At 38.8% G+C, this 27,676-nt stretch overlaps 1 protein-coding gene across 7 annotated transcripts in view; it reads left to right on the forward strand.

The window, feature by feature from the left end:
* Positions 1 to 27,676, forward strand: part of NRXN3 (neurexin 3) — a 908,017-nt gene that overhangs the window by 846,762 nt on the left and 33,579 nt on the right. For 6 of the 7 annotated variants that reach the window (XM_058806342.1, XM_058806340.1, XM_058806341.1 and 3 more), the window contains one exon: positions 22,991 to 23,066. In XM_058806342.1, the coding sequence (XP_058662325.1) occupies positions 22,991 to 23,066 (76 nt within the window). Of the gene's footprint in view, positions 1 to 22,990; positions 23,076 to 27,676 lie in introns of all 7 variants that reach the window. The other variant, XM_058806346.1, reaches the window with a different exon arrangement.

Below are 27,676 nucleotides of genomic sequence, written 5' to 3' on the forward strand. Positions count from 1 at the left end.
TTAATATTTTTCCATGATATGAAGAAATATGGTTATTTAATCAATCAACTCAATTTTTGCCTGAAAAAAAGATTAAGGTACTGCTCTCCCACACCACCAGTAACATTGAAGTAATGACCCTCCCCAAAAAGCTTCATTTTTTGCTCTGTCCCACCACCCTGTTGCCCAAAGGCCACCAGTGACAAAGCTAAGTGAGACAGAGATGCCTTAGCATACAAGCAGATTACTGGAGTGCCACTAGGGATATCTTCTGCTGCATTAGCATGGTTTTCACACACGTCCTGCCATGTTAATTGAAAGATCTTTAATTTGCATGTGGGAATTATCTCATTGACTCTCTTTCATGAACCCTCTTTATAATTATGCAAATGGTCCAGCACAAGGGAGAAACAAGTCATTTTATTAACTTCAAAAGCATTGTATTTAAAATAAAGAAGATGACAATGACAAAACTTGCTAATGATTTACCAAGCACTAACAATGCCTGGAAATGTATGTTTAGCCTCTTTAGCAACTGAAGACATCTATTTTATTGCAGATATTACCTAGCTACTTTGCAAATACAAAGGCATAGAATGGCCATCCATTACACAACCCAATACTGATGGCTTTGTCTCATGGCTGATCAAGGTTTCTTCTTAGCATCTCCCCAAGGACAGTCAACATGGCTTGCAGTCAAGAGAAAACATTTCATATTCCAAAATAAGCCAATCACTTCATCCAGAGCTGGCTCTTCTCCAGCTTGTTTCTGTGAATTATAGTTTGGCTTGAGTAGCTGCTTCAGCAGATATCTGAGAGTTTAGCTGGAAATCATGGTCAGTATGTCATCTTCTAAAACCTCATACCTTGTCTTTTTTTTTTTTTTTTCTTTTCTTTTCCCTTGGAAACAACCACATATGAGTTTGGGGTTTGAGGGTTTGTTCAAAAAAAAGCAAAAAAAGGAAATTTCTTTGTCACATGGTATTTTGAGTACTCTTACCAAAGAGTGCTTTGAAGTATTAGTTTCAACATTTTCAGCCTCACATAGGGACTATGGAGAAAGTGTCTTTCATCTATGATAATGCACATCTTATGCTTGCCATTCTGCAAGAGCAGAGTGCAGTAATCAGAGAATCAGAGAATTATTGATGTTGAAAAAGACCTCTCAGATCATCGAGTCCAGCCATTAACTTTGCACCAACTTGTTCACATTGCAGCAGTGTGGAGCCATGCTCACAAACTGTGTAGTAATATTCTATATAAGGTTGGCCAAGCTAATTTGCATGTCATACACTGATTTCAGGGGTTGAAACTCAGGAGGGGATGAGCTGCATTCCTATGTGTGGGCTTTGACTCTTATGGAGTTTCGGTCATGGTTTCAGTATACCATACATCCAAAACCCCCAATGTCTCATTAGATCATTTCAATGAGAGAAGTTTACAGAATGAGAAATGACATATGTCTATATTTTGCTTTTGGTATATCCTATAGTATATTAAATTTTTATTTACTTTGCCTTTTACTATAGGGGATACATGAGTCTGTAGTTAAACTTCCATAGTTTAATTTCTTTATATTGATAAAGTATCCAACTATCTAGGTTCCCTCACCTCCCTTCTCCATTACAGTGTGAATTCCTTTCCCTCCAGCCCAGATTAACTTGGTCATGACACTCAGACTCTGGGATAAGATGCATTTGTGCTCACTTTAGAGAACTAACCCAGGTGCATAATGCTGCAAAAAATGTTTGTGTAATGTGGTAGGATGAAAATGCCTGGCCTGGTGATGCAGAACTCATTTTAACCTCTCCCCAGCAATGAGCTCTCAGCAGTGCCCATTCACCTCATTATAGGAACTCCAGATTGCAGCATGAGGTGTCATACCCTATGTGATGAACTCATAATTTTTCACTTCTTTCTCTTTGTGAATTCCTAAAGACAATCGTCATTAAAAAAAAAAATTCCTGTCTTTCCTTGCTCATTCTTTGCCTTCCCTCTTTTTAATTTTTATTGTCATTTTATTCTAATTTTTCTAATCCCCTTTCCTTGTTAGACAAATAGGAAAAAAAATCTGCTGAGAAATGTATTTTCCCTTCAGGGTGATGCAGACTTCAAAAGAAAAATCAGTCATTTCAAGAGGAGAAAAAAAATTTAATCATCAAGAGGAATAATTACTTTCTAAATATTAGCATGGCAGATAAGGAGAGCAGAATTGAAATGGAATGTGGGGCTTTCTCACTTATTCATTATATTTGATTTCTTAGTTTGGAATTTCTAAGGACTTACTCTGTAATACATCTCCATAATATAGATATTATAACTGATAACATATCAAGACAGTTATCAGTTTCAGGTTTTGTGTTTCTTCAGAGATAAAAGATGACAATCTGAAAAGTAACTGCTCTTTTTTCTCAGCTTGATCTCTTTATTTCCTCCTGTGCTCAAGCAAGGCACACGTTTTTGTTTCCAGCCATTTTGTAGATATTCTGAATTGAATTTGTTCAATAGTATGTTGGGCTGATCCTTAAACATCATTGCATTTAAGCTACTAGAAATCCCTCCCTTAAAAACTGGTGCCAGATCTTTTCATGGTCTCGTAGCTGACTTTCTATCTGACAGAACATTATTATCTGTATTCCTTTACTTGTGAAAGTAAAGAACTTGTAAACATCTTCACACAAACATGCCACTATTTTGTACAGCAGAATTATTCTTTAAGATATTTTATTTAAAAAAATCAAGTTTGCTCAGTGCTGTTTCAGAGCATATCTGCTCATGTTCCAGAATGACTGGAAGGATTTGGCACTGGTACACAGAAGGTTTTGATCGACAAATTTTGAATTGGGAGTCAGTCTCAGTAGAAGAAATATTTCACAATTTAGCTTCTGTAGCTTGCATACTGAAAGAATAAAAGAGAGATGCTTGCTCTCTGAAAGTGTGTTGTGTTTACAAAGAGGAGACTGGGAAACTATTTCTTTAAACAAAAGGGTTGCATGGCCCAAAATGGCTGCTACCCAGCTGTGAATAAGATACAGCTGGAAGTTAGAAATGGGTTCCTATCCAAAATGGGAGTCATCTAGAGGAAGAGGTCCAGAAGAGTAAGTTTATTAATGGCTTTATTTGATGTGGAACAGAAGTAGCTTAGTACTGGCCCCTGCACATTTAGAGGTTTCTTCTTGTTTTCCTGTGATTTGTGTACCTGATGAGTCTGCACCTACTGTCATTTGGTACTGTACTAATGACAGTATCATAGAGGTGTGAGACCATATCTCTGCTGAGCTCCAGTGTGATCAGTTGTCAGCTCTTAGGTGGCACAGCTGAGCAGAAAGCCTTTGCACAAAGGTGCAGAGCTCCCCATGGCAGACAGTAGCAGGCAACCTACTGAAAACATACCAGGCCTTGTGATCACAGGCTAATCACACCCTGTGAGGTAAAGTTACCCCACTGATCAGGTAAAGAGTCAACCATTCCACTTAAAGTGAAACTTCTCTTTCTGAACCAGAGAAGTAATCAACTGTAAGAAATAGGGGAGGCTTTCCCTGCATGCAGCCCTCCACTATGTACTGGCTGCTGGTTGGGTTGAACTGATAGGCAATCCTATTTTTACTAAATAAGGAAGTGCTTTGCAGTACAGGTTTAGATGAGTTTATAGCTCAGCTTCTGAAGGCTAGAAAGAGCAGAAGAAAATCCTCAACTCTTCAAATATATCCCTTGAGGCAAAATTCTGAATTGGCTGTTACAGAAATGCATTTAAAATTATCAGTTGGATTTGCTAGTGCAGCTGGATGTCTTGTTCATTGGTATTTGGAGGTGAAGCTTTGGAGGAGAATTTTGGAGCAATTGGGAATTAAACCTGTGTTGATCTTCATATCTCCTTTTCTGCTGGGTGGGTGAGAGAGTAAGGTGCTTGAAGTTTTATCTTCTGAAAAGTAGGTATGATGTTCGAGATAGTTCAGAGTAAAAACTGGTTATTTGGGGCTTTTTCTCATTACAGTGTAGAAAAAATTATCTCAATCATTAGGTAAAGATTAAGCAATGTGCTTTCAGTTAAAAATACAGTTAAGTGTTATATAAAGTGCAAAAGCCCCTAAAAAGGGGAAAACAATGGGATATCTTGGTAACTCTAGTTAACATGAGAAGTAAACTCAGCGGCCTGGTTCTGTGACCCTCAGCTGCAGAGTTTGTGGTTAAAAATAGAGAGGGAGAGGTGATAGGCAAGGTACTGGGCACAGAGCAGCCCATTAAATTACATCCACTCAGACGCAGAGATGAGACACAAAAGGTAATATGAAATTAAGTACTTTGTTGTTATGGGTCAGGTTTCAACAGATGCTGCTGACTCATAAATTTAACCTGATCACTTTATTCCTTAAAGAAATCACAACAATTAATAGTTTCTGGCCTTAAAATCTGGGCCTTTTTTGAGAATTTTCCTTGTATTGAGGAGCCCTCTACTCGCTTCAGCCTGATGAGGTTCACTGCAGGTCAGGAAAGGATGAAGGGGAGCACAGTGCAGGACTAAGGTACTGCTTCCCCTGAAGCAGTGTGCAGCCAGCAAATCCCCAGTGCTGCAATGCTGCTGCTGTGCACAGGCAAGACAAAAACTCATGTCACCATCTCCCCGGATCTGGAATGGGGCTCTGGATACCCAGGGGGATAAACTACCCCACTCTGTAGGTAGTGTATCATTTCTTGTTTTCCTGTGTGGGATCCAGCGGTGCAAACTTTGGTTTGAATTAGATAAGTGTAGTGTTCTGTACAGTGATTAAGGATACACAAGCTACACTCACAAACAAGGAGAAAGATGTTGCTCTCTCTGCAGGCTAAAATACTGAAACAGGCATTATTTTGTACTCAGTCTACCAGTGACATTTTAATTTATGAGCTAAGAATGCAATGATTGCTGGCTGCAAAAATCGATTTGGTGTTCATCTGATTCAACCCATGTCAAGAATTTGAAAGTAATTATGATAGTGGAGCTGATAGGCAGGCAATTACATTTTTGTTCTCTCTTTTCTTTCTTTTTTTTTCCTGAAGTTGTTCTTGTCAGAAGGCCCTACATGCATAAGTATAATCTTTGCTAATGTTATTTTGTAGACTATTAAGGTATAATCTCAGTTAATGTTACACATGCACTAACTGCATTCCTAAATAAAATCTTTTTTAGCCTCTTTGGAAATGTCCCAGGCTAACCAGATTAAGGAATCCATGTTTAGCCAAACAGTCTTTTTCTGCCCATACTTCCTCTGCACTTTCATTAATCTTGGCTATAAGTGTTATTTCCTAAGGCTGTCTTCTGCCGTGCTCTCTGTTCTGTCGTGCGAGGAGGGGAGAGGCTCTCTCCCCACAGCAGGCTGCAATCGGGGCACTGCTGTGGGAAGGAGATGTTGCAGGTTCTTGTTCCTACGCTCCTGATGCAGTGAGAAATTTCCCTGCTTTTATCTATTCAGAAGCATGGATGTCAAGCCTGGATCCTTTCGTGGGGGCTGCACCCTCCAAGGTGTCGTCCAGTGGGTGCTTTGCCGTCGGGCACACACTGAATGGTATGTCTGAAATTGAGGTGCAAGGAAAAAAACATTATTATCCAAAACCGATTCTTTGATAACCTTCTGGTTTTGAGTTTGTTTTTAAAAGGCATCTGGGTTTGTTCAAGCATAGAACAAAAGCTAATCTTTTAAAATCATAACTCACCATAAAACTGAGCTGTTATTTCCTTGTCAGCTGTACTAAATATATTGCTTCTTCACCTAAGCAGCAGTACTTGCAGCAAGGTCTCTTTTATCCTGTTTATACTGTAGTATCTAAATAACAGAATCCTGATCTGATTTGAGGCTGTGGATAATATCATCATTGTTAAAATTCAGGTAATAGCTGTTGTATCTTCACATATAAGTTTTATGCCTTCTGATAGCACGTAATTTAAAGAAATCTTTCTCCTGCAAATTTAAAATCCTGTGTTTGAGTTATGATCAGTATCTCTGTTGGTATTAAAGAGCCACTCAGTTTTCCTCAGAGTCTGAAAGAAGAAGGGGTAGCAGAGAAAAAGAGGAGTAATGTTGAAAGTAGAAGACCAAAGCTGCTGAGCTTCAGTAATACTGCAGGGGAGGGAGAGGCACAGTAGGAGCAGAAAGACTTTGACAGCTTTGGGCTGAAGGTGGAAACAGTGCGTGGGAAATGGAGACTAAAGTCTAGAAAACAAATCATAGCACAGGGAGAGATGTAACTGAAGTCTGTGAAAGGTATCTCTCCCTTCCAAACCTGTCAAATATCCATTTATTTCATTCATTCGCTCCTGATATATTTTTCTCTTTTTGCTGAAGTGGATGAGAAATTATATTTACTTAAATCAATGGCTAGGTATGGAACTGTATAGGAGTTGTGTTTTCATTTATGTCTTTTATATTCACATCCTATACAGGATTTAAAGAAGCTATTCCTGGAGAAAATTCTAGATTATACACTTTCAGGTCAATGATTTCTCTTGCTTTTGCCAAGATTTGCCTACTGCTATTGGTTGATTGACCTGACAAGAGTCAATAGCTTCTCCTCCACGTTTCTGAAATCTGCATTTCACATATAGCCAGATTCTGTGGTTGCTTGGTTCTGTTATAGGATATATTAGTCTGCATTCTTTGACCTTACTAACTTTAAACCAGAGCAGTTTCCTTAAAAGTATTTCATTACTGATCCTCAATGGACAATAGAGTCCACACCAGGGTGAAAAGTCATGCTCATCCAAAATGATACAGGTGTATTGAAGATAAAGGTTATTTTGGGCAAACATATGCCATAGTTTTTCCATTTTTAACTGTCTTTGGGGCTACAAAGTACAGCTGTGTGTGATTTTCTCTGAAGCTCAGGTCTATTCTCATCCTCTAATTTTATTCAGACAGCATTTTGACATTATATTGAAGCCTAATTCACTTTACAACATGCATGATAATAAAGACCATTTACCATCAAAAAGAGATAAGGAAACAAGTTGGAGGAGATTCTACAGTGGGTCCTCACTTGTGGAATGTATAATACATTCCACATTTCTGTTTGTGATACTGAGTCTCCTGTCTGTTACTGATCTGTGTGGCTTGCTCCAGTCCATTTTAAATGATTATGCATTGCAATGCTCTCCTGCCTCCTGACTCAGTGAACCTGTCAGGCATCCCTGGAGCTTATTCAGGTGCCTTCTGTGACCTCAGAAAGGTGTCAGCTTGTTGGACTAGGAATGGCTGAGAAATGCAGCATCCTCTTAAAAGTTTTATTAGTTCTTTGTAGATCACACTCCATATACAGTTCAACAGATGGCATTCTGAAGCATTTGAGGAATCAATAAGTCACTTCAGATATAGGGCCTTTAATTCAAAAATTTCATAAACTGAGGCCAGGACAGAAAAAAATGCATTATTTGGCACTGATTTATATATCTTAACCACATAGAACATTGAAAATTAGTTTGTATGCTAACAAATGACCAGATTTGGTAACTTTTAGACATGAATTTGCATTCAAGATGGCAAACCAAAATTTAGAAATTGTTAGAGGGGGAAAAAAAATCTAAACTATTATTGTGTCACTGTGTAAAGCTGTGTTGTGCCTTTCCTTCTGCATCGCACTCACTTGGCCATCACCTCTCAAAAGCTGATCTATGATGAATAAAAAAGCTGCAGGGTATGCAATGGTTTCCACATGAGAACAGGTTAAATAGGCTGACATTCTTCATGATGAAAGATTGGTAACCAAGTGGTGATAACAGAGGTCTTTAAAATCAAAATGTATCTGAGAAATTGTGACTAGGCAATGACTGCTCACTGTTTCTCTTGGTTGAGGAGTGAAATAAGGCAGAAGCAGACAGAGATCAAACTAGAGGAAATGCTTTTGTACAAAATGTGGAACTGACTGCCATATGATATTATAGAAAAAAAATATAAGTAGATTTAAAAAGCTAATATGTCAGCATGTGGTCGAAAAGCCCATTAAGAACCATGAAATACAAAATCTATACAGCACAGAGTTGCAGGTGTAACCACTTCCTAACTGATGCTTGCCACTCCAACTAGCATATGTGAGAGAAAAGCACTTCTGCAGGTTTCTCTTGTGTTTATCCTTTATCTGTCAGCAATCATAAATGTCTAATGCCAGCGGCGGGAGTCAGGACTTCAGTGGAGTTTGAGCTAGCATGACTGCACTTCTGCTCTGCTTTTACATGTTCTTATAACAGTCACTATAAGTATATATTTGCATTTGAAGCACTTACATCTGTGACTTAGTGTGGACAGATACCAGACATATCTTCAGGCATTTTAAAGAATCTGAAAGAAGCAAAAATTAAATATGAGACACATAACTAGATAAATCAAGAAGGAGGCAGTGAACTTCCAGCTCCTTATAAAATTCACAATGCAGGGAATCCCTTCTAAATGGGAAGGCCTTTGTCTGTAAATTGCATCAATATTTCATTAATTAAATTCATTTTTCTTTCTGTCTTCCTTTTGTTTTGTATAATTAGGATATAGTCATTTACAGCCCAACCTCTGTTCAGCTGCTATAAAATATTCATTTCCAGTTGCAGCTTGATAATGAAACAGTATCCTGCAGCCCATTCAAACTGTTGCAAGGCAAGGCAAATTACCAAAGGGAAGGGAATAAATTCATTTTTAAAAAAAACAATGAACTTAAATATGCTCAGTACAAAATGGTTTCAGGCAAAGGAAAAGGCTGCCAGCTAAAATGCAATTTATGTAATACATTGGCAAGGAGGTGGGAAGCCAGTGAATAGAACTTAATGAGTTGACAGCTGTCAAGCACTCCATGGTGTCAGATTGTAGCATTTGTTTCGATCAATTGCACATTCTGGGTAAGTGGGAGACTTAGGTAAAAGCGATGTCCTGGGACCACACAGGTAATTTGTTCCACTACCTATGAGGTGCTAAGATTCAAAGCTGCCTGGTAGAGAGGTTACAGAGCTTTACTCTGCACCTGTTGGAAAAGCTGTGTTAGAGCTTGTGAAAGCAAGTTTTGTGGTCTGATGAGTACTGGTGGTGCACCATGGCAGGGATCTTTTTCTGAGGGTCATTTGCCTTTGGTGTTAAGCTCTGCTGCCATTTACTTCTATAGATGTGCACTGCAGGCTTTTCCCACTGATGAGAAGAATTTGCAAGATATTCCTGTCTGCAGGAACTTCCATTTGTAGGAACTGTGCAGTCACCTCCAATATTTTATTTCATTACAAAACATTAAAGAAAGCAGAATGTTTCTTATGTCCCTCCTACCTCAGCCCTGCATAACAGTTTGTTACAGTCCATATGAGAGTTCCATTTTGACAGTGTGAGTCTTTCTGCTCACAAAATATAAAGAACTGGATGCAATCAAGCTAGGCTGCCCAGGGAAGAGGTTGACTCACCATTCCTGGAGGAATTGAAAAGACGTGGCACGTATGGACACGGTTTAGTGATGGAATTGGCAGTGTTAGGTTAATGGTTGGACTCAGTGATTTGAATGTTTTCCAACCCAAACAATTTCAGAATTCTATAATCTTTCTTCAGATGCTTTACATAGGTCTGTCCTCAAGGTACTGTCAGAGCAATTTATAAATATTTGCTTCCAAGAGATACATGTGTATCTTCACTATCTTAAAAATTAAGCCATGGTGTGCTGACATATTACGAGCCCTGTAAAGAGTCATTGCAAATCAGTGGCAGAGGCATCCTGGCACTCAGCTCTTTTGTGTAATTTCACAGTTGTGTAAAATGGGCAGGCAGACTTGGTGAAAATAATGGACCCCTCTCACCTGAGATTTCTGAATCAAAAGAAATCTCACTGACTGCAATCTTTTACTTGCAAATTTCTGACTGAAGTGCGCTAATAACTGTGAGACATTTAGTAACAGCTGCTAGTAATTGGACTTAATTGCAGGATTTCTTAGAAACACTTTTTCCATCCTCAAGCATTTCAGAGGAATACAGTGTCATACTCTGGAGTTCTGACAACTTCACTGCATGTCCCACAGTGCAGAAATGCACGTGCTTTGATTTTGCTTGCTGTTGCCAGTCAAAATCCTGATATGGACAAAACTACGCCAATTATTGTCAGCTGAGTTTGAAACACTCATGGGTGGTGTAACTCTGCTGGCAGAAGGCCTTCAGTCAGCATTGCTGGACCTAAAAGGAGGAGCTCTGCCAGCTTGGGTATGCCCTCCTGTCTGTAATGCCAGTAATCTCTTTAGTGTGAGTCGAGCCTACATCTGAAAATGCAGAGGTACCACCTTTTAAATTCAGTGGCTATTATGTCCTTTTTCTGGTACAAGTGAAGCTACAATAATGACACCATTGAAAAGGGAATTTTAAAGGGAGCCAAATTTGTTTCCTCCCAGGAGAGACCAGAAACATACCATCATCTCAAAGCTGTTGCTTTAGGTGTTACAGCAATGGAAGATGGAGTTTTTTCTTAGAACAAAAGTTCTGATTCTTTCTGCTTTTTTAATTCTTATGAAAAAGCAGAAACTGATGTATCAAGAAACCTAAGCATGCACTTTTGTCTGTCTATTTAGGGTCTGGAATATCTTGAATATGGGGTCTTTTGCTACATTTTGCCTCCATGATGGTCAAGATGTCCTTTTCTATGTCTTGCTAAGACTAAGGTTAAATCCTCCATGGGCTAAAACTTGGCTGTCCATAGTCTGGAAGACCTGGGTGTTTATTTGTATTACTAAACCCTTTTAATGGACATTGCATTAAAATGGCATCATTTCTTTTGTGATTTCCACTGTTGTCAACACTATAATCAGAATATATGAGAGGAAAAATTTCTCAGAGTTCTACTTTCAACTGGTAAGTGTCTCATTCAAATTCTTTATGCAGAAGCTTTTTCATTTCATAGTGGGCATGAATTTCATGCTATCTTTCAGTACTTGCCAAGAGGTTATTGATGTCAAAAATGCAAAATTGCCACAAAACTGAGTTGAGAAGCAAGTTTACAATAAAAGAATTCTTATGGATTTAGAGCTTCAAATCCTCTCTCCTTCTGATGATGTTCCTTTGGATACTTGTTTCCTAGTATCTCCCAAATTACACCATGGAAATCTGAAAGACACAAGGAAGAACCTTGTAGTACTTGATGCCTTTATAGAGAATTGCAGAGAAAAAGAAAGCCTCTTCACTGTGTGTGGAGTGGGTTTGTTGTTTTTCCTTTAAGCAGGTAGAAGTATAGATGATGTCAGCCAGTTCTTGATGGTGTTTAAAGCCTGAATTCCTTTGTCTAGCTCTCTGCTCAGTAAGTGCCTTCCAGCTGAGCATCTCTGGGGCCATTAAAGCTAACTTTGTTCCTTTTTCCATTTTACACAAACACAAAAGATTGATTTGTCTTTACCACAGTTAATCAAACTCACTAGAAAACTAAATAAATAAGCAAGGAAAATGGCCTTCTTATCCTTCGCAGGGCAAATGTTCTGATTAGGCAGGGGCTGCTGAGAAACCCAGCAGTGATAAGTGTTTGTCAGGCTTGCTAAGCATGGGAGTCTGCCTTACCCAACAGCAAAATTTTCTTGCATAACAACCATTTGCAGCTTGGACCACTTCATGTGCCATTTAAGTGAAGTTCACTTCAGATTTAATGCTCAGGAGCCATTTGTCATGCTCCACACCTCATGAGGCTGAAGTTTACCTGGTTTCATCAGTATTTGATAGACCAAGTATGTTTTTTAAGCTGATGGGTATATGTTTGATGGGAGTAGATCTCTTTCCTTGATAAAGTTATAATTAGACCAATTTCTGGCTCTAACTTTCCTAAGTTTTCCCCCATGATCCCTGGTGGTAGTGGTAATGATTTCATTTCTCTGTTTACTCTTTTGTTACATGTTTTTTGCTAAAATGTGGTGTTAAGTCAGTTCCCTGTCCCTCCAGTAAAGGTGTTTGTTTACCCATATTTCAAATGGGAAAAAAATGGCAGTGATAGAAAAGTATGATTTTTAAACATTAGCTATTTAGCAGCTGTATTTCTGAGTGAAATACGAAATATTGTCTAGAACTGTTTAACTTAATTTTATTAATTTTTATTAGATTTCACTGTGATAATGTCGGTATGTTAATAGGATAATGGTAATATATACCTCTTGTTGAGTAAACAGATGTCTCTGTACTAGTGCTGATAATCATTTACATCCTATATTAAGAGAGGAAGGATGGGCTTGTGATTAAGAGGCTGTCAGTGTTCCTGGGAAATATGAGTTTTACCACAGCCACTTTTGTCTTTATAAACTAATTATTGTTTATAAATTAAAACCATTCATAGCCTTTTTTAGCATGTATGTTGCATATGTGCTTACATATAGGTATTTAGGGGCTATTTTCCTTTGTTAAATGTTGTACTCTCTAACGCTATTCAGGGAGCATTTCTAGGTGCTGGTTGATACCTAATGGGCCAGGATTTATTCTGCAATTATTTCTTCTACTTTATGTTTATTCTGCATTTAAATGTGTGGGAACTGCCTTCCCCTTGTGAGCTAATGTGTGAATCCTGTGAGTAACAGTATTTAAATGCCATTTTCTAAGTGTGGGTTAATGTTTGGAGAGCAGGAGGAATATTTGTCTGGCAAGAATAGTCTAGCGCATTAATGTGAATATTCAAAGATAGTTGTTTATCTTACTGCACTCAGAGGTACTTATAATAATTGCAGAAGTTGTTTTAAGGCACATTTATTCGGAGTCTTTACGTTTATTGTTACTTTATGAATAACATTCCCTGTCACATTAGATTTTAAGTGCCACGGTTTGGACCTGTACTAGGGTATTTTCTCCTTTATGAATTTTACAGCCGTGTCGGCCAGCTGTTTGTGGTCAATGTAATAATGAGTAAGAGAAATTAAGAGAGACACAGGGGAGGAGATAAAGAACTCCCCAGTTAAAAAGAAAAAATATGATGGGCAATTACTGTGCAGGGGTCTGGGGCTGGCTTGCCCACCCCTTCCCGCTGGACGCCGGCAGGATCGCTGGGGCTGGTGCTGCTGGTGCAGCCGGGGCACAGCGCCTGCCCCTCCGCCAGCCCCCGCTGGCCTGCTGTACCCCGGGGACCAGGCTGCACTGCCAGCAGGGCTCAGCGTGTCAACAGGCTCCTCTGTTCTCCTGAGAACGATGTCTGCTGGGAGAAGATCTCCCGTATCTTTAATTTCTCGTTAAACCTCATTTGCAAGAGATTATGAGATCCCAGCAGCAGGTGCTGCAGGAAAAGGAGTGCTGCTTTAATAGAAGAAGAACTTGTATAATTTTATTAAGTGATCACATAAGTAGAAATGCCAGTTAAATTGCACATGTCACTACCTCTTTTCTATACAGTAACTGTACTTTGCAGATTTGTTTCTTTTGAATCATGTGTTAGGGGGGAGTGCAACACCGTGTGCAGATTTTGAGGCTTAAGAGATTGTCATTAAAGCTACTGTGCTGTGCTTAGTTATTTATTTCTTGCTCAGAGTGATCCAATCAATAACAGAACAAAATCAAATACAACTCCCTCCCCTCTGAGGAAAAAGACAAGCTAAATAAAGATGTCCAGGAGAAAATGCCAGCAAACGACATATTGATTTCCAGCAAAGGAGCAAAGTGTAAATGAAAAATATTCTTCTGACACAGTTATTAAGTGCCAGCTAGCACGCAAAGAAAAACCCATTTACTCTTACTAGAGGCTGAGTCTTCAAAGGGCAGCTGATTCATCTCCCATCATTTGAGTCTCTAACTTTCTGAAACATAGGCTTCCCTTTACTAAAGGTAAAGGAGTTTTCTGTACTTAGGCTTTGCTTTGAGGATGTAAAATGTTTACTAAAGTTATGATGGTATGTCAAGCAAGCAGAGAATCTGTTTTCTCTCCATTTTCTGGCAATATAAACAGAAGCACGAGGAAAGGGGACAATTTTGCTGACGTCAGATAGCAAATTTATGACAATATCAGGAAAATAAAATCAAGTAGCATGTGGGCTCTGATTCAATGTCCTTGGCAATTTGGCCTGGGGCAATTTAAAAAGTAACTGCGTCCCAGTGATCTGCCCTGCCCTTTTGCTGGTGGAGTATGTAACATTTTGTTTTTCAGCAAGTGCAGTTCATAGCCCACCATAATGATAAAATTATTTCTGTGGCCATTTAACATAATATATTACAATGTGTACCTAAGGCACTAGAGCCCACACCAGCAGTATGCTGAATTCTGTCAATAGTCTGGCTTTTTCCTACATACGTATAAGAATCTTTATTCAGCTTTTGCTTCCTGTGTCCTGCTTTAAGCAGATGCTGAAAAGAGCAGGAAGTTGAAGTTTATGCTGCTCTGTGTGTTCAGATGATTGTTGGCTCTTCTCAGTGGGATAATGGCACAGGGTAGAACACACTGTGTCTATTTTCAGACCATTGCCTAAAAGAAACGTCTTTCACTTGAAGACTTTTGGACAAGAATTGGGAAACACCATTGTGTAGATTAATGTAATATTCAAAAAGTCACATTCATGAGCAGTGTTTGAATTTCAGCAAATTGTTCTTCAGCAACTCTCATGGACTTTAGAGTGGGAGTTGTTGTGGGGTCAGCTGTAGAGGCTTGATTTTTAGCATTAAGCTTTTTAGTCACTTAAGTTCATGATGGGAATACCTTCTTTACCTTTCTTAGGGAGTTTTCACCTGCACCATCTGCATAACTGTGGTTATATAACACAGGACTGATGGTTTCTGTTTCAAGTAACAGTTTCTTTCAATAAGAAATAAAAATATAATATGGAAGGAGCACAGGCTCCTTCATCAAATTATGAAAAGTATAATCAGTGTCAGTATTCCTCCTGTGTGGTTCTTCCAAGAGTCTCTGTCTTCAGTGTATACACACACAACTTTCATCTTAAAGGTACTTGTTTGGAAGAAGGAAAATTCACATGGAAAGGAGAAATTGGTTGATAAGAGGGGAGAAACAGCTTTGGTGTGAGAGAAGACACTATCTTTTGTATTAAAACCAATAAATGGTATTTTACAGCCCAGTTTAAAGCTCTTGCAAATCTTGAAGGTTACATTGAATAGTCTGGAAAAGGCTTGCCAGTTGATGCTTTCCTAGTTCAAGTCTAAAAGAGCCTGTTCTGTTAGGAAAGGAAAGAAATAGAAAAGCAAGCGGCTCTGTGGGCCTATGTAATCAATAAACAGCCAATCTAGATTCATGGAAATGAAATTTTATTTATTTATTTAGCTCCTAAATAATATGTAATTTCTTCAGGCCAAGAAATAAATTGAAAGGATTTAGGAGGATTTGCTTATCAGCAGAACACCATGAAGAATTACATTCCTTATGCTTTTGGGAAGGTACATTGAAGTTGGGTTAAGCTGCTGTGGTTCAATACTTCTCTTTCCCCTGTCAGGGTGCCTTGAACAACAGATGAATTAATCCTCCCCACTTTCCTTTCTCCCCTCTTTGCCCTGCCTTCTCTTTCTCTCTCTAGTCACACTGCCTCACAACATCATCACCCTTCCCACTGCCAACAGACAGAGACAAAAGGCAGAAACATGATTTTTTCCCTGTTGACTTTCCACAGCTCAGGCACAGAACAAAGTCTCTGAAATTTGGCATCAAACTTGGTCCAGAAGAGTCAGACTTACAGTCTTAATGAACTATTGATTTTAGTGAGACACGCTTTTGGCTTTCAAAGTAATAATTCAAGCTTTCAAAGCTCTTTTTAATCATGACTGCTCATGAATCTAGATTGACATACAGTTGGGAAGATTATTTTTTGCTTTCTCTTACTTAACTGCCTAGTTCCTTAATCTGTTGTCTGCCATAGTAGTGGACAAATGGCTGATTTTGTGGAGGTGTTGCTCTCTCATGATCCCAACCTAATGCTATAATTTGACAGCAAATCAGGTTTTATATCCAGCCAGGAACATGCAGCCAGGAGATGCACTTCTGCTGGGCTGCTGTTGAAGGGTACATGCCTGCTGGATACCCACCAGCCTCTTGGTAGGTAACACACCAGCCCCAGTGACAGGACCCAAGGGAATGGCCTCAAGTTGTGTCAGGGGAGGTTTAGGTTGGCTATCAGGAAGAGTTCTTTACCCAGAGGGTGGCTGGGCACTGGAAAAGGCTCCCCAGGGAAAGTGGTCACAGCCTGAAGCCTGACAGAGTTCAAGAAACATTTGGACAAAGGGCACGGGGTGTTATCCTTGGGGCTGTCCTGTGCAGGACCAGGAGTTGGACTTTGATGATCCTGGGGAGTCCCTTCCAACTCAGAATATTCTGTGATTCTGGCTCTGAGCACAGCAAACTGAAAGGCTGTGCTGGATAGCTTTGCTGCCTGCTTTGCAATGACAGAGAAATGTGTAATGTGTTTATATTACATAGTGACAGAGAAGATGCAAATATGGACTTGATTTAGAGTGATTAGATTGGACTGAAGATAGATGGAGCAAGCTCTTGCCTATTAGAGCATGTACACTAATGGTATTCATTACCATTAGGATGGCTTAGGTAACTGCTTGACCTCAGTGCTAATGGTTTCTGGTATTTCTTGGACACTTCTCCATAGTTGATAAAGATCACTACTGAGATTTTGCTTAGTTAAAATAACACCTTTTTTTCTTTTAATTTTATCCTTTTTTGAAGCACTCTAAATAGTTCATCATTCTTCCTGATGTCCTTTGTGACACCTGTAAAAATTTATCATACCTTAAGTCCTTGTTAAATCAAGTTCTGATGCTTAGTTTTACTAAACCTCTCATTCATACATCTGTCAAGTTCTTTTCTCTTTTCAGTGGCTCTTCTCTGAATTGACTAAAATTACTCCAATAATCTTTTGGCATTGATTTGTCCAAAACTAAAAGTAGTGAGCCATTATCTCTTGCTGCAAGTTGTTGCAGTCTGGTTGAAATCAATGCCAATTTAAACAAACAGAAGATTTGGTCCTCTTGGTTTTTTATTTACCTCAAATTAGCTATATGAGGAAAAATTATTAGTTTAATGTTCTCTGATGCATTGCTTCTGCAGAGGCAGACAGAACCTCAGCATTAGTGTGTGGGGGTGCAAAGGGCTTGCACATATTTGTGGCTGTGTCTGTCCCATGATAAGAAAATGCGTGTTTTTCTATCCAGTAATGAGATTTATATGCTTTAGCAAAAGACAGGAAACCCAGGACTCCCCTAAAAAGTTTATACAGTCCCAGATTGCAGCTTCTTTTGTAATGCTTCATTATGATTTTTGCAACATTTCTAATTTTTTCCCATTTGTATGCAGATTATTGCTATCTGTATGTAGTAATTTGAGTTTGTCCAGACTGAGTCTCTCAGGTCTGCTATACTGTAGTGACCTCCAGGGTATTTTGCAAATAAAGATTAATTAAAAAGTGAGAAACAAATGTAACGTGTAGAAAGGACAGATGAAGGATTCTCATTTAATTGAATAGTGTGAACAGAATACGAAAAGTTCTTTAAAAAGCCCAGTTACTAAAGTACAGAAGGTGGAGGTATTCAAACTAGAAATGGCTCCTAATGAGACAGACACTTCATCTGCTATCTTTTTTTCACATGACAGCAAATGCCTTGAGCCTATTCTTTGCCAAGAAACTACTTGATTTCTAGAAGACTGGACAGCATCACTAACTTTTTGCTATTCTAAAGGAAGCATTTATACTCTATGATTTTAGGTATAGAGGAAAATATGTAGTCCATAGACCACAATAAATTTGAGATCTATAGAAAATACAGCAGTATAGAAGCAATGGAGGAGGTCAAGTGCTTGTATTTAGGAAAAAGTTTGTTGACTTTCATCTCTGTATATTTTAGGTGTGAAAGGCAAATGCAGTGCCCAGGTTAATACAACTGTATTTCTCCACTCTTGGGAAAATATTTGTGCCTAGCATTTTGTGATGGTCATATTTCAAGTACTGTAAATTGTGGTTCCTCGGTGGCAAATAGATTTACACTTCTCTCACAACAAAGCCTTAAGTGTTGCCTTTCAAATAATGGTGTTGAATTGGAAGTAACATGTATAGTGTGCAGAAGAATTTCAAGAAAAAGGCAAGTAGGAAAATTGAATCCTACTTTATCAAGTCAAGCAACTGCCAAATGTGTAATTCTGCAGGAATTTGTCTAAGGGTTGAATTTATGGGTCCTTGTCTTTTCTCTCCCTCTGGAAGGGAGAACTCCATCATTCCTGGGTGTGTTTTTATAATTTCATAAAGCTGTTCTGTGACAGAGCTTATTTTATCCAGCATTCTTAATATTTCTTATATAGTGGTGTACCCAAACAGCAAGGTGTCAAAAAAACTTTGCAATTGGGAAAAGGAAGATTCACCACCTGCCATTTTGTGTAGAACAAAGGAGCAAGGGTTAGGGATCTGATACATAAATTAGGGCTTTGGGGAATTTAAACATTGGACAGGAATGGAGTGATCTTGAGCAGGTCTTGCCACACCATGCCAAATTTCCTTGCACTACATATCCCACACCAGTACATACAGTGTAATGAACAAAGATTATAGAACTATCACCATGTCAAGATTGAAGAGGCCCTTAGAGTGAATAATTAGGAGGAGGTGATTACAGAACTAATAATTCATGGAAAGGAATGGGGAGCCAATTCAGTGAAATAGAAAGAATTTGAAGGTAAGTATGCCCATAAATCCTCTGGGGTGGACTCAGAGTTTAGCACTTTCTCCTACCCTGGTTTTATTCCAAAGCAATTTCATTAAACACTAGAGAGAGGGAGAGAAAAAATAATAATATAAATCCCATAAAAAAATCTTTCAGAGGAAGGAATAAAAAGGGTTCCTGCCAGAGAGAAATTTTATTGAAAGTTATTATAATACCTATCTTTAGTTTTATGGCCTTTAATACAGGCCAAGTAATTTCAAAGCTGGGATTCTTTAGAAATGAAATACATATTTTAAAATAGTATAGTGTGACTTATTATTTTTAATATAGAATTTAGCTAATATAGGGAAGAGAAAAATATTTTCTCTCTCATGTTCTTTCCAATGAAAACACAAACATCATTTCCATCACAGCATATGGAGAAGTTTCATTACTATCCTTTTGCCTGTACATAAGAATGTTTAGCATTTACTATCCTTAGATCACTGGGCAGACACTAAAGCATGAATCCACTTACTTTCCCTGGGGCCAGTGGGTGAGTATAATGAGAACCATTTCAAAAATGGGGAAAAGTGACCAGAAATGGGGTAGTGCTTTTGCTTACTGCCTCACAGCGAGCTGTTTCTGATGTGAAGAAATTATCTTAGTGGATCGATTTCCAGGGTCTCTGCTCAGTAGCCTCTCCTGTCTTGTGGAACCAGCAAGTTTAATAAACATCCATTGAAAATTCCCAGCTCCAGGAGGGTCTTGAAAGGTACAAATTCCTTTACTTCCTACAAGAAGTAATGGCCTTCTGGATGTTTTGTTGACCCTGTTCCTGTGGTCAGGAATCTGCTGTTCTTTCTCATAAATAGCTTTATTCCTTTGGGATGATTCAGATGTTGGTATCTGAGCGGAAGGTGTATGGAAAACCAATATGTGGTGGGACTAGAAAATCAGTTAGTGATGAATTGTGATGGAAAGTACTGAGATTAAAAATACAAGATAGGAAATGGCAAGACAGATTAGTGTACTTATCTTTTCTGTGGTTTCTAGAGATCTTGTTAATGACCTTGACTTAAATCTAACACCACTTCTGGAGGTTTTTTCTTTTTCTAACCCTCATTTTTATACACAAAATCAACAGGATGGGATAAAGAGCAATCACCAAGCAAAAAAAAAATTAATATCAGGTGAAATAGTATGTAATAGAGATGGAGAGGAAAGATGGAGATTAATTGATAAAATCGTGTGTGGAACCAGTCATGAAAAAGTGCAAATAGAGGTTGAAGTTGCCAGGGTTGATGAGTACTGCACATCACATATTTGCATTTTGTCTGAGTCTGGCTTACTGTGCCCTTCTCTGTTCAGAACCAACACAAGCTGCAAGAGGATTTTATAGCAGGAAATCTAGTACCCATATCAGAGTGCAGCATAAATGTGTTGCATGTACTGCCTTAAGCTGCTTATGAGATGTGAAATTGAACAGGAAAAGGAACAAGGGCCGGGCTTCATGACTTTCCAGGTTGTGGTACAGGGACTTCCCAAACTAGATGTAGGGTAATTAATAGGTCTGGAAGGATGTTTTGACCCTCAGTTTGGCTGATCACTTCCAAAATGCTCTAAACTTTTATTATCTACCAGTGTCCTGTTGCAAGGAGGTGTCCAGTTAAAAAAAAAAACAAAAAACCTTCCTGGTTTCATATGATGCCCCCAATATGTAAGAGGAAAAAAATAGTTAGAAAGGAACTCCTTATTCTTTACAAATACTAAATCACATTGTCAGTTCAATTGGATTTGATTCCATGTTAATGTTGCATTAAGCCTTTAGATCTGAGCAAGTAAGGGGGTAATCAAATAGGTATAGCAGCTGATAAGTGACAACAATACATTGTCATCATTTTTGTGTTTATTTCCTACTGGAGCAAATAATCACCGTTTTTCTATGAGAAGTGTAAATTTTCAGATGTTCAGCTAAGACCAAAATCCACATGATCTAAATTTAACCTGGAAATCAAAACCAATTGCCAGGGGTTTAGCACTGTCTGAGCAAGGTCTTCTAGTAGTGATGGGTAGTTTATTCTTAATTCACAGTACTATCCTTAATTTATTCTTTATTCACAGTGCCATCCTTACCCTTAGACAACTACAGTATGAATCTCCAGTTTCTATAATTACATTTCCCCAGCTTAAAAATTTCTAGCAGTATAGCCTTGTTTACTAAATTGTACTAAATTACTTTACATTGCTGCAATTAAAAACTAATATCTTTTTACCCAGGACAGCTGCATTTGACTGTTGGAGGATGTGATTACTGTATTAGTTATAAAGTTTCTGGGGATAAATAATACTTTCTAAAATATATGTGACAGGAGTAGGAGAATTGAAAAAAGTAAATTTCTATTTTGTGCAATCCTCCTTTCTTGTACCCTTACTGAGCAGACAAAATTTTAAAGCCAGCTTGTCTTAAGAGAAGTCAGCAGGATTTAACAGAATTCTTCAACTTTCTATGACTGAATGAAGATCTTAAAAAAATGACCTTGACATGTGAGGCAGGAACATATTACCTTCAGTTCCTTTTAATCTTGACTCCCGATGGAAGCAAGATTGTGGAAGTATTTAATGAAAGTATTTAAGCATGAAACTACTGCAAGATAGCATTCCACAAAACATTGCCAAATGTCCATGCTGGGTATGACTGAGTAACGCGTAAAATACTTCATGACTGGCTTTTTCACAGATACTCTATTTTTATAATTTTTACTTGCAACTGACCTCTCCTGTTTTTCTTTCTTGGCTCAATCTAAGCCGCTGAAATCAAGACTGAAGGATCATTAGGTTCAATCTGATCTTTCTGACTGACTTCTTGGTTCTCTTTTTCTCCCCTTAGCTCAATTACAAACAGAGACAGGGAGGGTAAGGAGCTTCTAGCCGGGATCAGAGGTATTTCCTAGTGCTGGGAGCCCATGAGGCTAAAGAAAGGGCAGAGTCCTCAGAACTCTTTTGTGAAGGGAAGAAGGAACATGTTGGAGGCAGCCATAGCAGATATAAAAATGTAAAGGAGACCTTATTTAAAGCTGGAGAGTCTTTAGGGATAAGGGATAAGGATTTTATTGTCTTGTTGAGATGTGAGATTCCCAGCAGTATTCACCTAGAGTACTGAAGTGCAGCTGTCCTGCTCCCGAGTTCAGCAATGCTTCCTGCCTGGTGAGGAGCATTTCAGTTGTTTTGTTTCAGGAGTCATCCCACTGATCCTACTGCTTGGCAGAATAGGCAGCTCTCTGCAAGGAAGAGCTGTTAAGGGAGACAGTTTCACCAGAAACCGTGGTTGAGCCAATGCTGCTGAGCTGGGGTAATTTTGTATTGTGCACAGGAACATTACAACCTGTGTCCAGAGGCTGCCACAGGCTCTCCCTAATGGTCTGCATTACTAATTCAACTAATTGCAGCAATTACAGGCAGGAGATGCTGCTGGGAAGAGACACCAGTACACGTCTCTCTAACATGCTGCAGTACATGCTGCTCATTAATTAGAGCAGTACACACACAGAAAGAAAAAATATAAAAAATGAAAACTGAAAAAAAAAAAGAAGAAGAAAATATCACCAGCTGGAAATGCAAAGAAATGTGATGAAACCTGTAACGTTTGTGAATGGTTACATTTTGGTTTAACCCTTTCAGAATCAGACTTTACATCCAGTCAGCCTAGTTGCATCCACATCCCTGTTCACTTGCTAAGCAAGGAGATGAGGTTGCATGTTGGGCATACCTGACACATGCAGCAGTTCCTCATCACGCAACAAGTGAGCTGCACAGATATTTACTGTGTGGATCAACACCATATTTCCAGCCCAAGAGGTGCATTAACAGAGCAGGAATTATGTCTGCCCCAGAGTGGTGCATCGGGCACAGCAGAGGGCTGCTAGCTGAGCAATGTGCATTGTCTGGGTCTATACTGTGTATTTCCTTTGCAGAAAGCATGTTCAGTCTGAGCATGCCTCACATGGTAGGCCTCTCAGGAAGTGCCTTCTGGCTGGCCCTGCATGATACTGGTATTTGTGGAGGAGCCCAGCCTCCTCCCAGCAGACACATCTACAGCGGCTGCTCAGGGCAGTTTGCCAGCCAAGCAGGCTTTGCAGCCCACTGTACCTCGTCCAACAGCACCAGTGTGATCCCCTTGCTGCCCTAAACAGCCCAGCAGGTGCACAGCACCTGTGCACACCTGAAATACTCAGCAGCACAGGATAGGCACTGTTTCTCCGACAGGAGACTCCAACTCAATGGAGGACACATTTACACCGGCATATATGGAGTGCTTGGTACAACTTGAATATTTTAAAAGTTAGATTTGTGAAACCTTGGATATTTAGCTGCCTCTGTAATAGCTTCTTGACTTGCAAATATCTTACTTTTGTTTTCTTTTGTTCCTTTGCTTCACCTGCCAGACAACAGATGACATCGTCTCATCAGCTGAATGTTCCAGTGATGATGAAGATTTCATTGACTGTGAACCCAGTACAGGTAAGTCAGGTCAGTCGTGTTCTGCTTGCTTTCTGATTTCATTTGCAAAAAACAATGCATACATATATTTTATATGTGTGTGAATGTATACATATATAATTATATATGTATATATGTGTGTGTATATGTGTATATATACACACTCATGTATATATACACTGTATATAAAATAAGAAACTATACAGCCAAGCATCAGATCCCATGGACTTGGCAACAGCAAAACACCAATATGTAGTCACTATTTGCTTTATATAAAGTTGTTCGCATGGAGAGGCAAACTTTCTAAATGTGATTCCAGCTAATAGTTCACATATTTCTAGATGTTACTTTACTAACAATGTAAGAAGAAAAAATCAATATGGAGTGTGACAAATAATGAAGATTTATGAAGTGGAGAGGGTGAACCTTTGAAAACAGAAGAGAAAAGTGAAATAAAAATAAGTTATTAGCAATGTTTAATCTTTTTAATTACTCTGAAGATGTATGTTAAGGGATACGTTTGTCCATGGGATTTTGAGTACAGTTAACATGGTAATGTGTTTATACTAATTTTGTTTCCTGTGACCCCAAAGAAATTGGGGAGCACCAAAACATAGTTTTAACATAACAAAATTAGTAGTAATTCTTGCCTTGTTATCTGCAGTGATGCTTCAAAATGTATCCATTAAAGAGTCAGAAGGACTGGCCATGTGGAACTGACTCAACTTCTCCCTTTCAGATACATTTTGATAAATTGATGGCTTTTCTTTCTGGTGAGATATTTTATGTGGTATCCAGCAGGCAACTGCAGTCTACTTTATTTCTTACAGGCTTTTTCAAGTCTTCTTTTTTGAGGCTTGCCATGAGTTAAGCATTTCTATAATAGAGAACAGACATCATCGAATTTCTGTGTACATTTAAAAGAAAAAGAGGAATTTTGGTTAGAATTTTTGTCTTTCAAAGTGAAACATATAAATAGTTTGAGAGGGTCCTTTCATTTGGCTTTGTTTTGTTTGTTTTTGCTTTGTTTTATTTGGGATGATGGGTTTTTTTTTTCTTACAAAAAATACCAAGAAAGTATTATAAATGTTCTGTTTCTAATTTCCTGAAGCCATTTGAGTAATACAATAATAACATAAAAATTCACCCAAGGTTAGTGCTTTCACTTTTCTTTTCAATTTGTCATGGTGTACCTGCATTTTTAGTAGAACTTGGTCTTGCTGTAACCTGAGATTGGCATTGCATTGTAGCTGGGAACTTCCACCCATACTCTTGACTTCCCTCTGATGACAGTGAAGGCAGTGACACAGGCTGTTGGTAACAGGTAGCTCAGCCTTCTTCCCATCTCTTTCTTCACAGATTTCTATGAAATTTTCTACTCCCCGTCTGGAGGAAAATCAGTCAAAATATAACTAGATTGTGAAGTAAAAAAGCAAACAATGGGGGTACTGAGAGTTTAAATAAAAATAGTAATAAAATGCCAGCACAGTGATTGTAATGAAAGTGAGGCATGAGATTAATAGGACCATAGACACAAGGGCAAAGTTATTGCAACTGATATGCAAAGAAATGAAGTCACTTCATTAAAGCTTCACTAACATGTGAAGACTTATTTTTTTGAATTTATATTCTGATTGTCATGTATTTCAATTAAAGGACAGAAGGATGTCTTTATCAGACTCCTCCTATTGTAAATTTTTGTTTAAAAAATCACCATAACTTCAACAGCTAGAAATTGTAAGAGCAATATTTTCAGCTTGTGCTGCCAGTGGAAAAATCAAAGTTTGAGTAGAAATTTGGAAAAACAGCATGTTTAGCATGAAATTTCATAGTGCTGTACAGCAACATTTCCAGACTAAAAATACCTCCTTCCTGACACAGTTAAAAATCTAATGCTACAAACAGGTACAAACTGGATTTGTAAAAATTACTTGCTTTTGAAAATCCTGCTAAGCATTACAGTTGGCAGATAGAAGTGCCTGCAGACATTTGAATATCTGCTGTGCAAAATAATATGATTCTCTGAAAATCTGCTGAAGGTTCTCTCCTAAACTACCAGGCATTCTTGTAAATTTCCCCAGTATCTTTCATTGCACCCTACTCCTCCTGCATAGGAGCATAGACCACATTAGCCACTGAAATCTGATTCTTTTCTAGGGAATTACTGTGACATTGAGAATAAAAGTTAGCTTGATTATATGTAAAAATAAGTCTCCCAGATGGTCTTTGCTGATGAAATCTGCACTTCCAGATTTTGAGTTCTTCTGCTCTCAGAGGTGCTGGTGTACAAAATTGCCAGAAGGAGGAGGAATATGCAGGTCCTTTCTGCATAAACTTCACTCATTCCATCATAATAAGAAGGAAAAGTAGCAGGTTTATGGGGCTTCTCATTTTCTTTGTCTATCTTATTGTCTGCATTCTCAGTGCATAGTGTCTGCCATACAGGCAGTATCAAAGCACTCATTCAGCCCATTCTGCTCTGGAGCACTAAAGCAATCTGAGCCAGCTTATCAAAATCCAGTAGTGCTGGCTTGGCTGAGCAGATGTGTTTGCCTTTACACTTCACCAGCCAAGTCAGAATTCTGGCCACATGCCAAGATCTGGTATTTAAATATGTACATTGTGGAGAGAAAAGATCCAGATAATCTTGCTTGTGTTTTCTAGCGTGTGGCTTCAGATTTTTTTTTAAACTTATTGTTGTTTTTTTTTTAATTGGGCTCATTTGAAATTGCTTCATCCTTTTCTGTTGACAGGTCACTGCCTTCTGCCTTGCCTGATTCCTTTTATAGCAGACTGAAAATTAAATGACCTAACCCAGCACAGTCTTCTTTTTGTTGCTCTGATAATGTGGAGCTTTTAAAGCTCTTGAGTTTCTGCCAAATTTGGCCTTCCATCACCCTCAGTGCCATGGTCTAGTAATGTAAAGGTTACTGAACTCACTGCTGCAGCTGTGAGATATGATACACATCGCTATGAACCTGCTGTGCAATAGCCAAGACAAGAGCAGCAGAAAATATTTCCCTGCAGATCAGAAGTTTTCAGATTTCATATGGGTCAGAATCAAATCCCAGTACCTATGGATATTGCTTTGGTCTTGGTCTGGAATCAGAGGCAGTATGCTATGTAGAGTCCTTTTGAAGCCTTTGTTTTTGGTGTACTCAGAGGCTGAAAATCATGTCCTCTTTGAGACTAAATACCATGTGAGGACCATTTGGCAGGGTCTTACTGCCACTTAACTCTGATTGACAGTTGAATCTAAGACCTGAATCTCATGTGCATACAATCTGTGCCTGAACACTGCGTCTCTTTCAAAAAAGACAGTGTGAAGGTGATTCCCTAACTCTGCTCTCTTCAGGATTCTCCAGGCTGACTTGAAACACTATAGCAGGCTGGCTTAGACTTTGTGGCTCCCTTCCAAAAGTGATTTCTTGTTTTTGAATTTTGGTAAAAAAACTTCATTTAAAAAACAGGAGCTGTCACTGGACTTGTTCTGACTGAGGTAGCTTGCAGACATCACCTGTAGACATGAATGTATACATAAGGAATTATTCTAAGTGACAGCAATGACAGCTGTGGATCCAAAACCCCCCTGTATTTAATGTAATGTAAAAGAAACCAGTTCAGGGACAGAAATTGCCCCCTATTCATCTTATTGCAGACAAGCCTAGATACCCTTAGATCTCTAGATCCACAGAAATTATAAATTATATAAATTATACAGGGGGCAAAAAACGCGTTTATCTGCCCTGAAGAAACATTTGCTTAACAGTCAAGAGAAGATCCTCTTTTATCTCTATGAAAATTCTGCTTGTCGCAGTACACAGCCAAAAATCTTCTTTTTTCTGTGCCAAAGCAGATGCTTTTCTCTGGTATGAGTACAGGACTGTCTTCTGGCCTGCTCCAAGGAGATCTGAGGCTCAAATATTCAAGTTCCTCAAAACTCAAGCCAAGGTTCTGAGTCTGTGCTTCTGAGAACAGCTCTGGGGTGGTTTTTTGGTCACTCATCTGCTTTCAGAGAATGTAAGATTGGTAAGGAAAACATCTTTTCAGACAAGGAATGACTAGGAAGCACTGTGAAGGAAGAGCATTTATCTCTTTTCAGTGAAATGAGGAGCACCCTTACAATCTGATCTTACTGAGACTTCAAAGCCTTGAGGATGATAATTATGCTTTCCTGACAGCTGTTGCTGTCTCCTCACACCATTGCCCTCATTCCTGTTAAGGATGTCCATTAGTGGAGCTCTGGCACCAGGCAGGTTGGATGCTGGTGGCCAGGCAGCTGGTTGGGATCATAGCCCAAGCTGCTCCTTGGACTGCTCAAAACAGTGAGGCTCAAACACTCACCAATTAGCCTGAAGCCCACAATACAGCCTCTTGAAATGGTCTGTAGGGCTTAATCCTTGTTCCCAGGATCGACACATCCTGTGTTTCTTCCCTGGTGCAGTTGCCAGTTTTCCCTTCCTATCAGCCCATCAATTTCCAATGTGATTTTCTTTCCCCAGGGAAATTTACTCTGTGTTTCCCAAAAGGCTTCATATATGTTAAGGCTGTCCTTGTTTAATCAGACTGGTAAGCCTTTCTGATGGGGGACTGGACACAGCAGTAGATACACCAGAATCTACAGTTCTTTG

Source organism: Ammospiza caudacuta, chromosome 6 (assembly GCF_027887145.1).
Source record: "Ammospiza caudacuta isolate bAmmCau1 chromosome 6, bAmmCau1.pri, whole genome shotgun sequence".
Classification (NCBI taxonomy): domain Eukaryota; kingdom Metazoa; phylum Chordata; class Aves; order Passeriformes; family Passerellidae; genus Ammospiza; species Ammospiza caudacuta.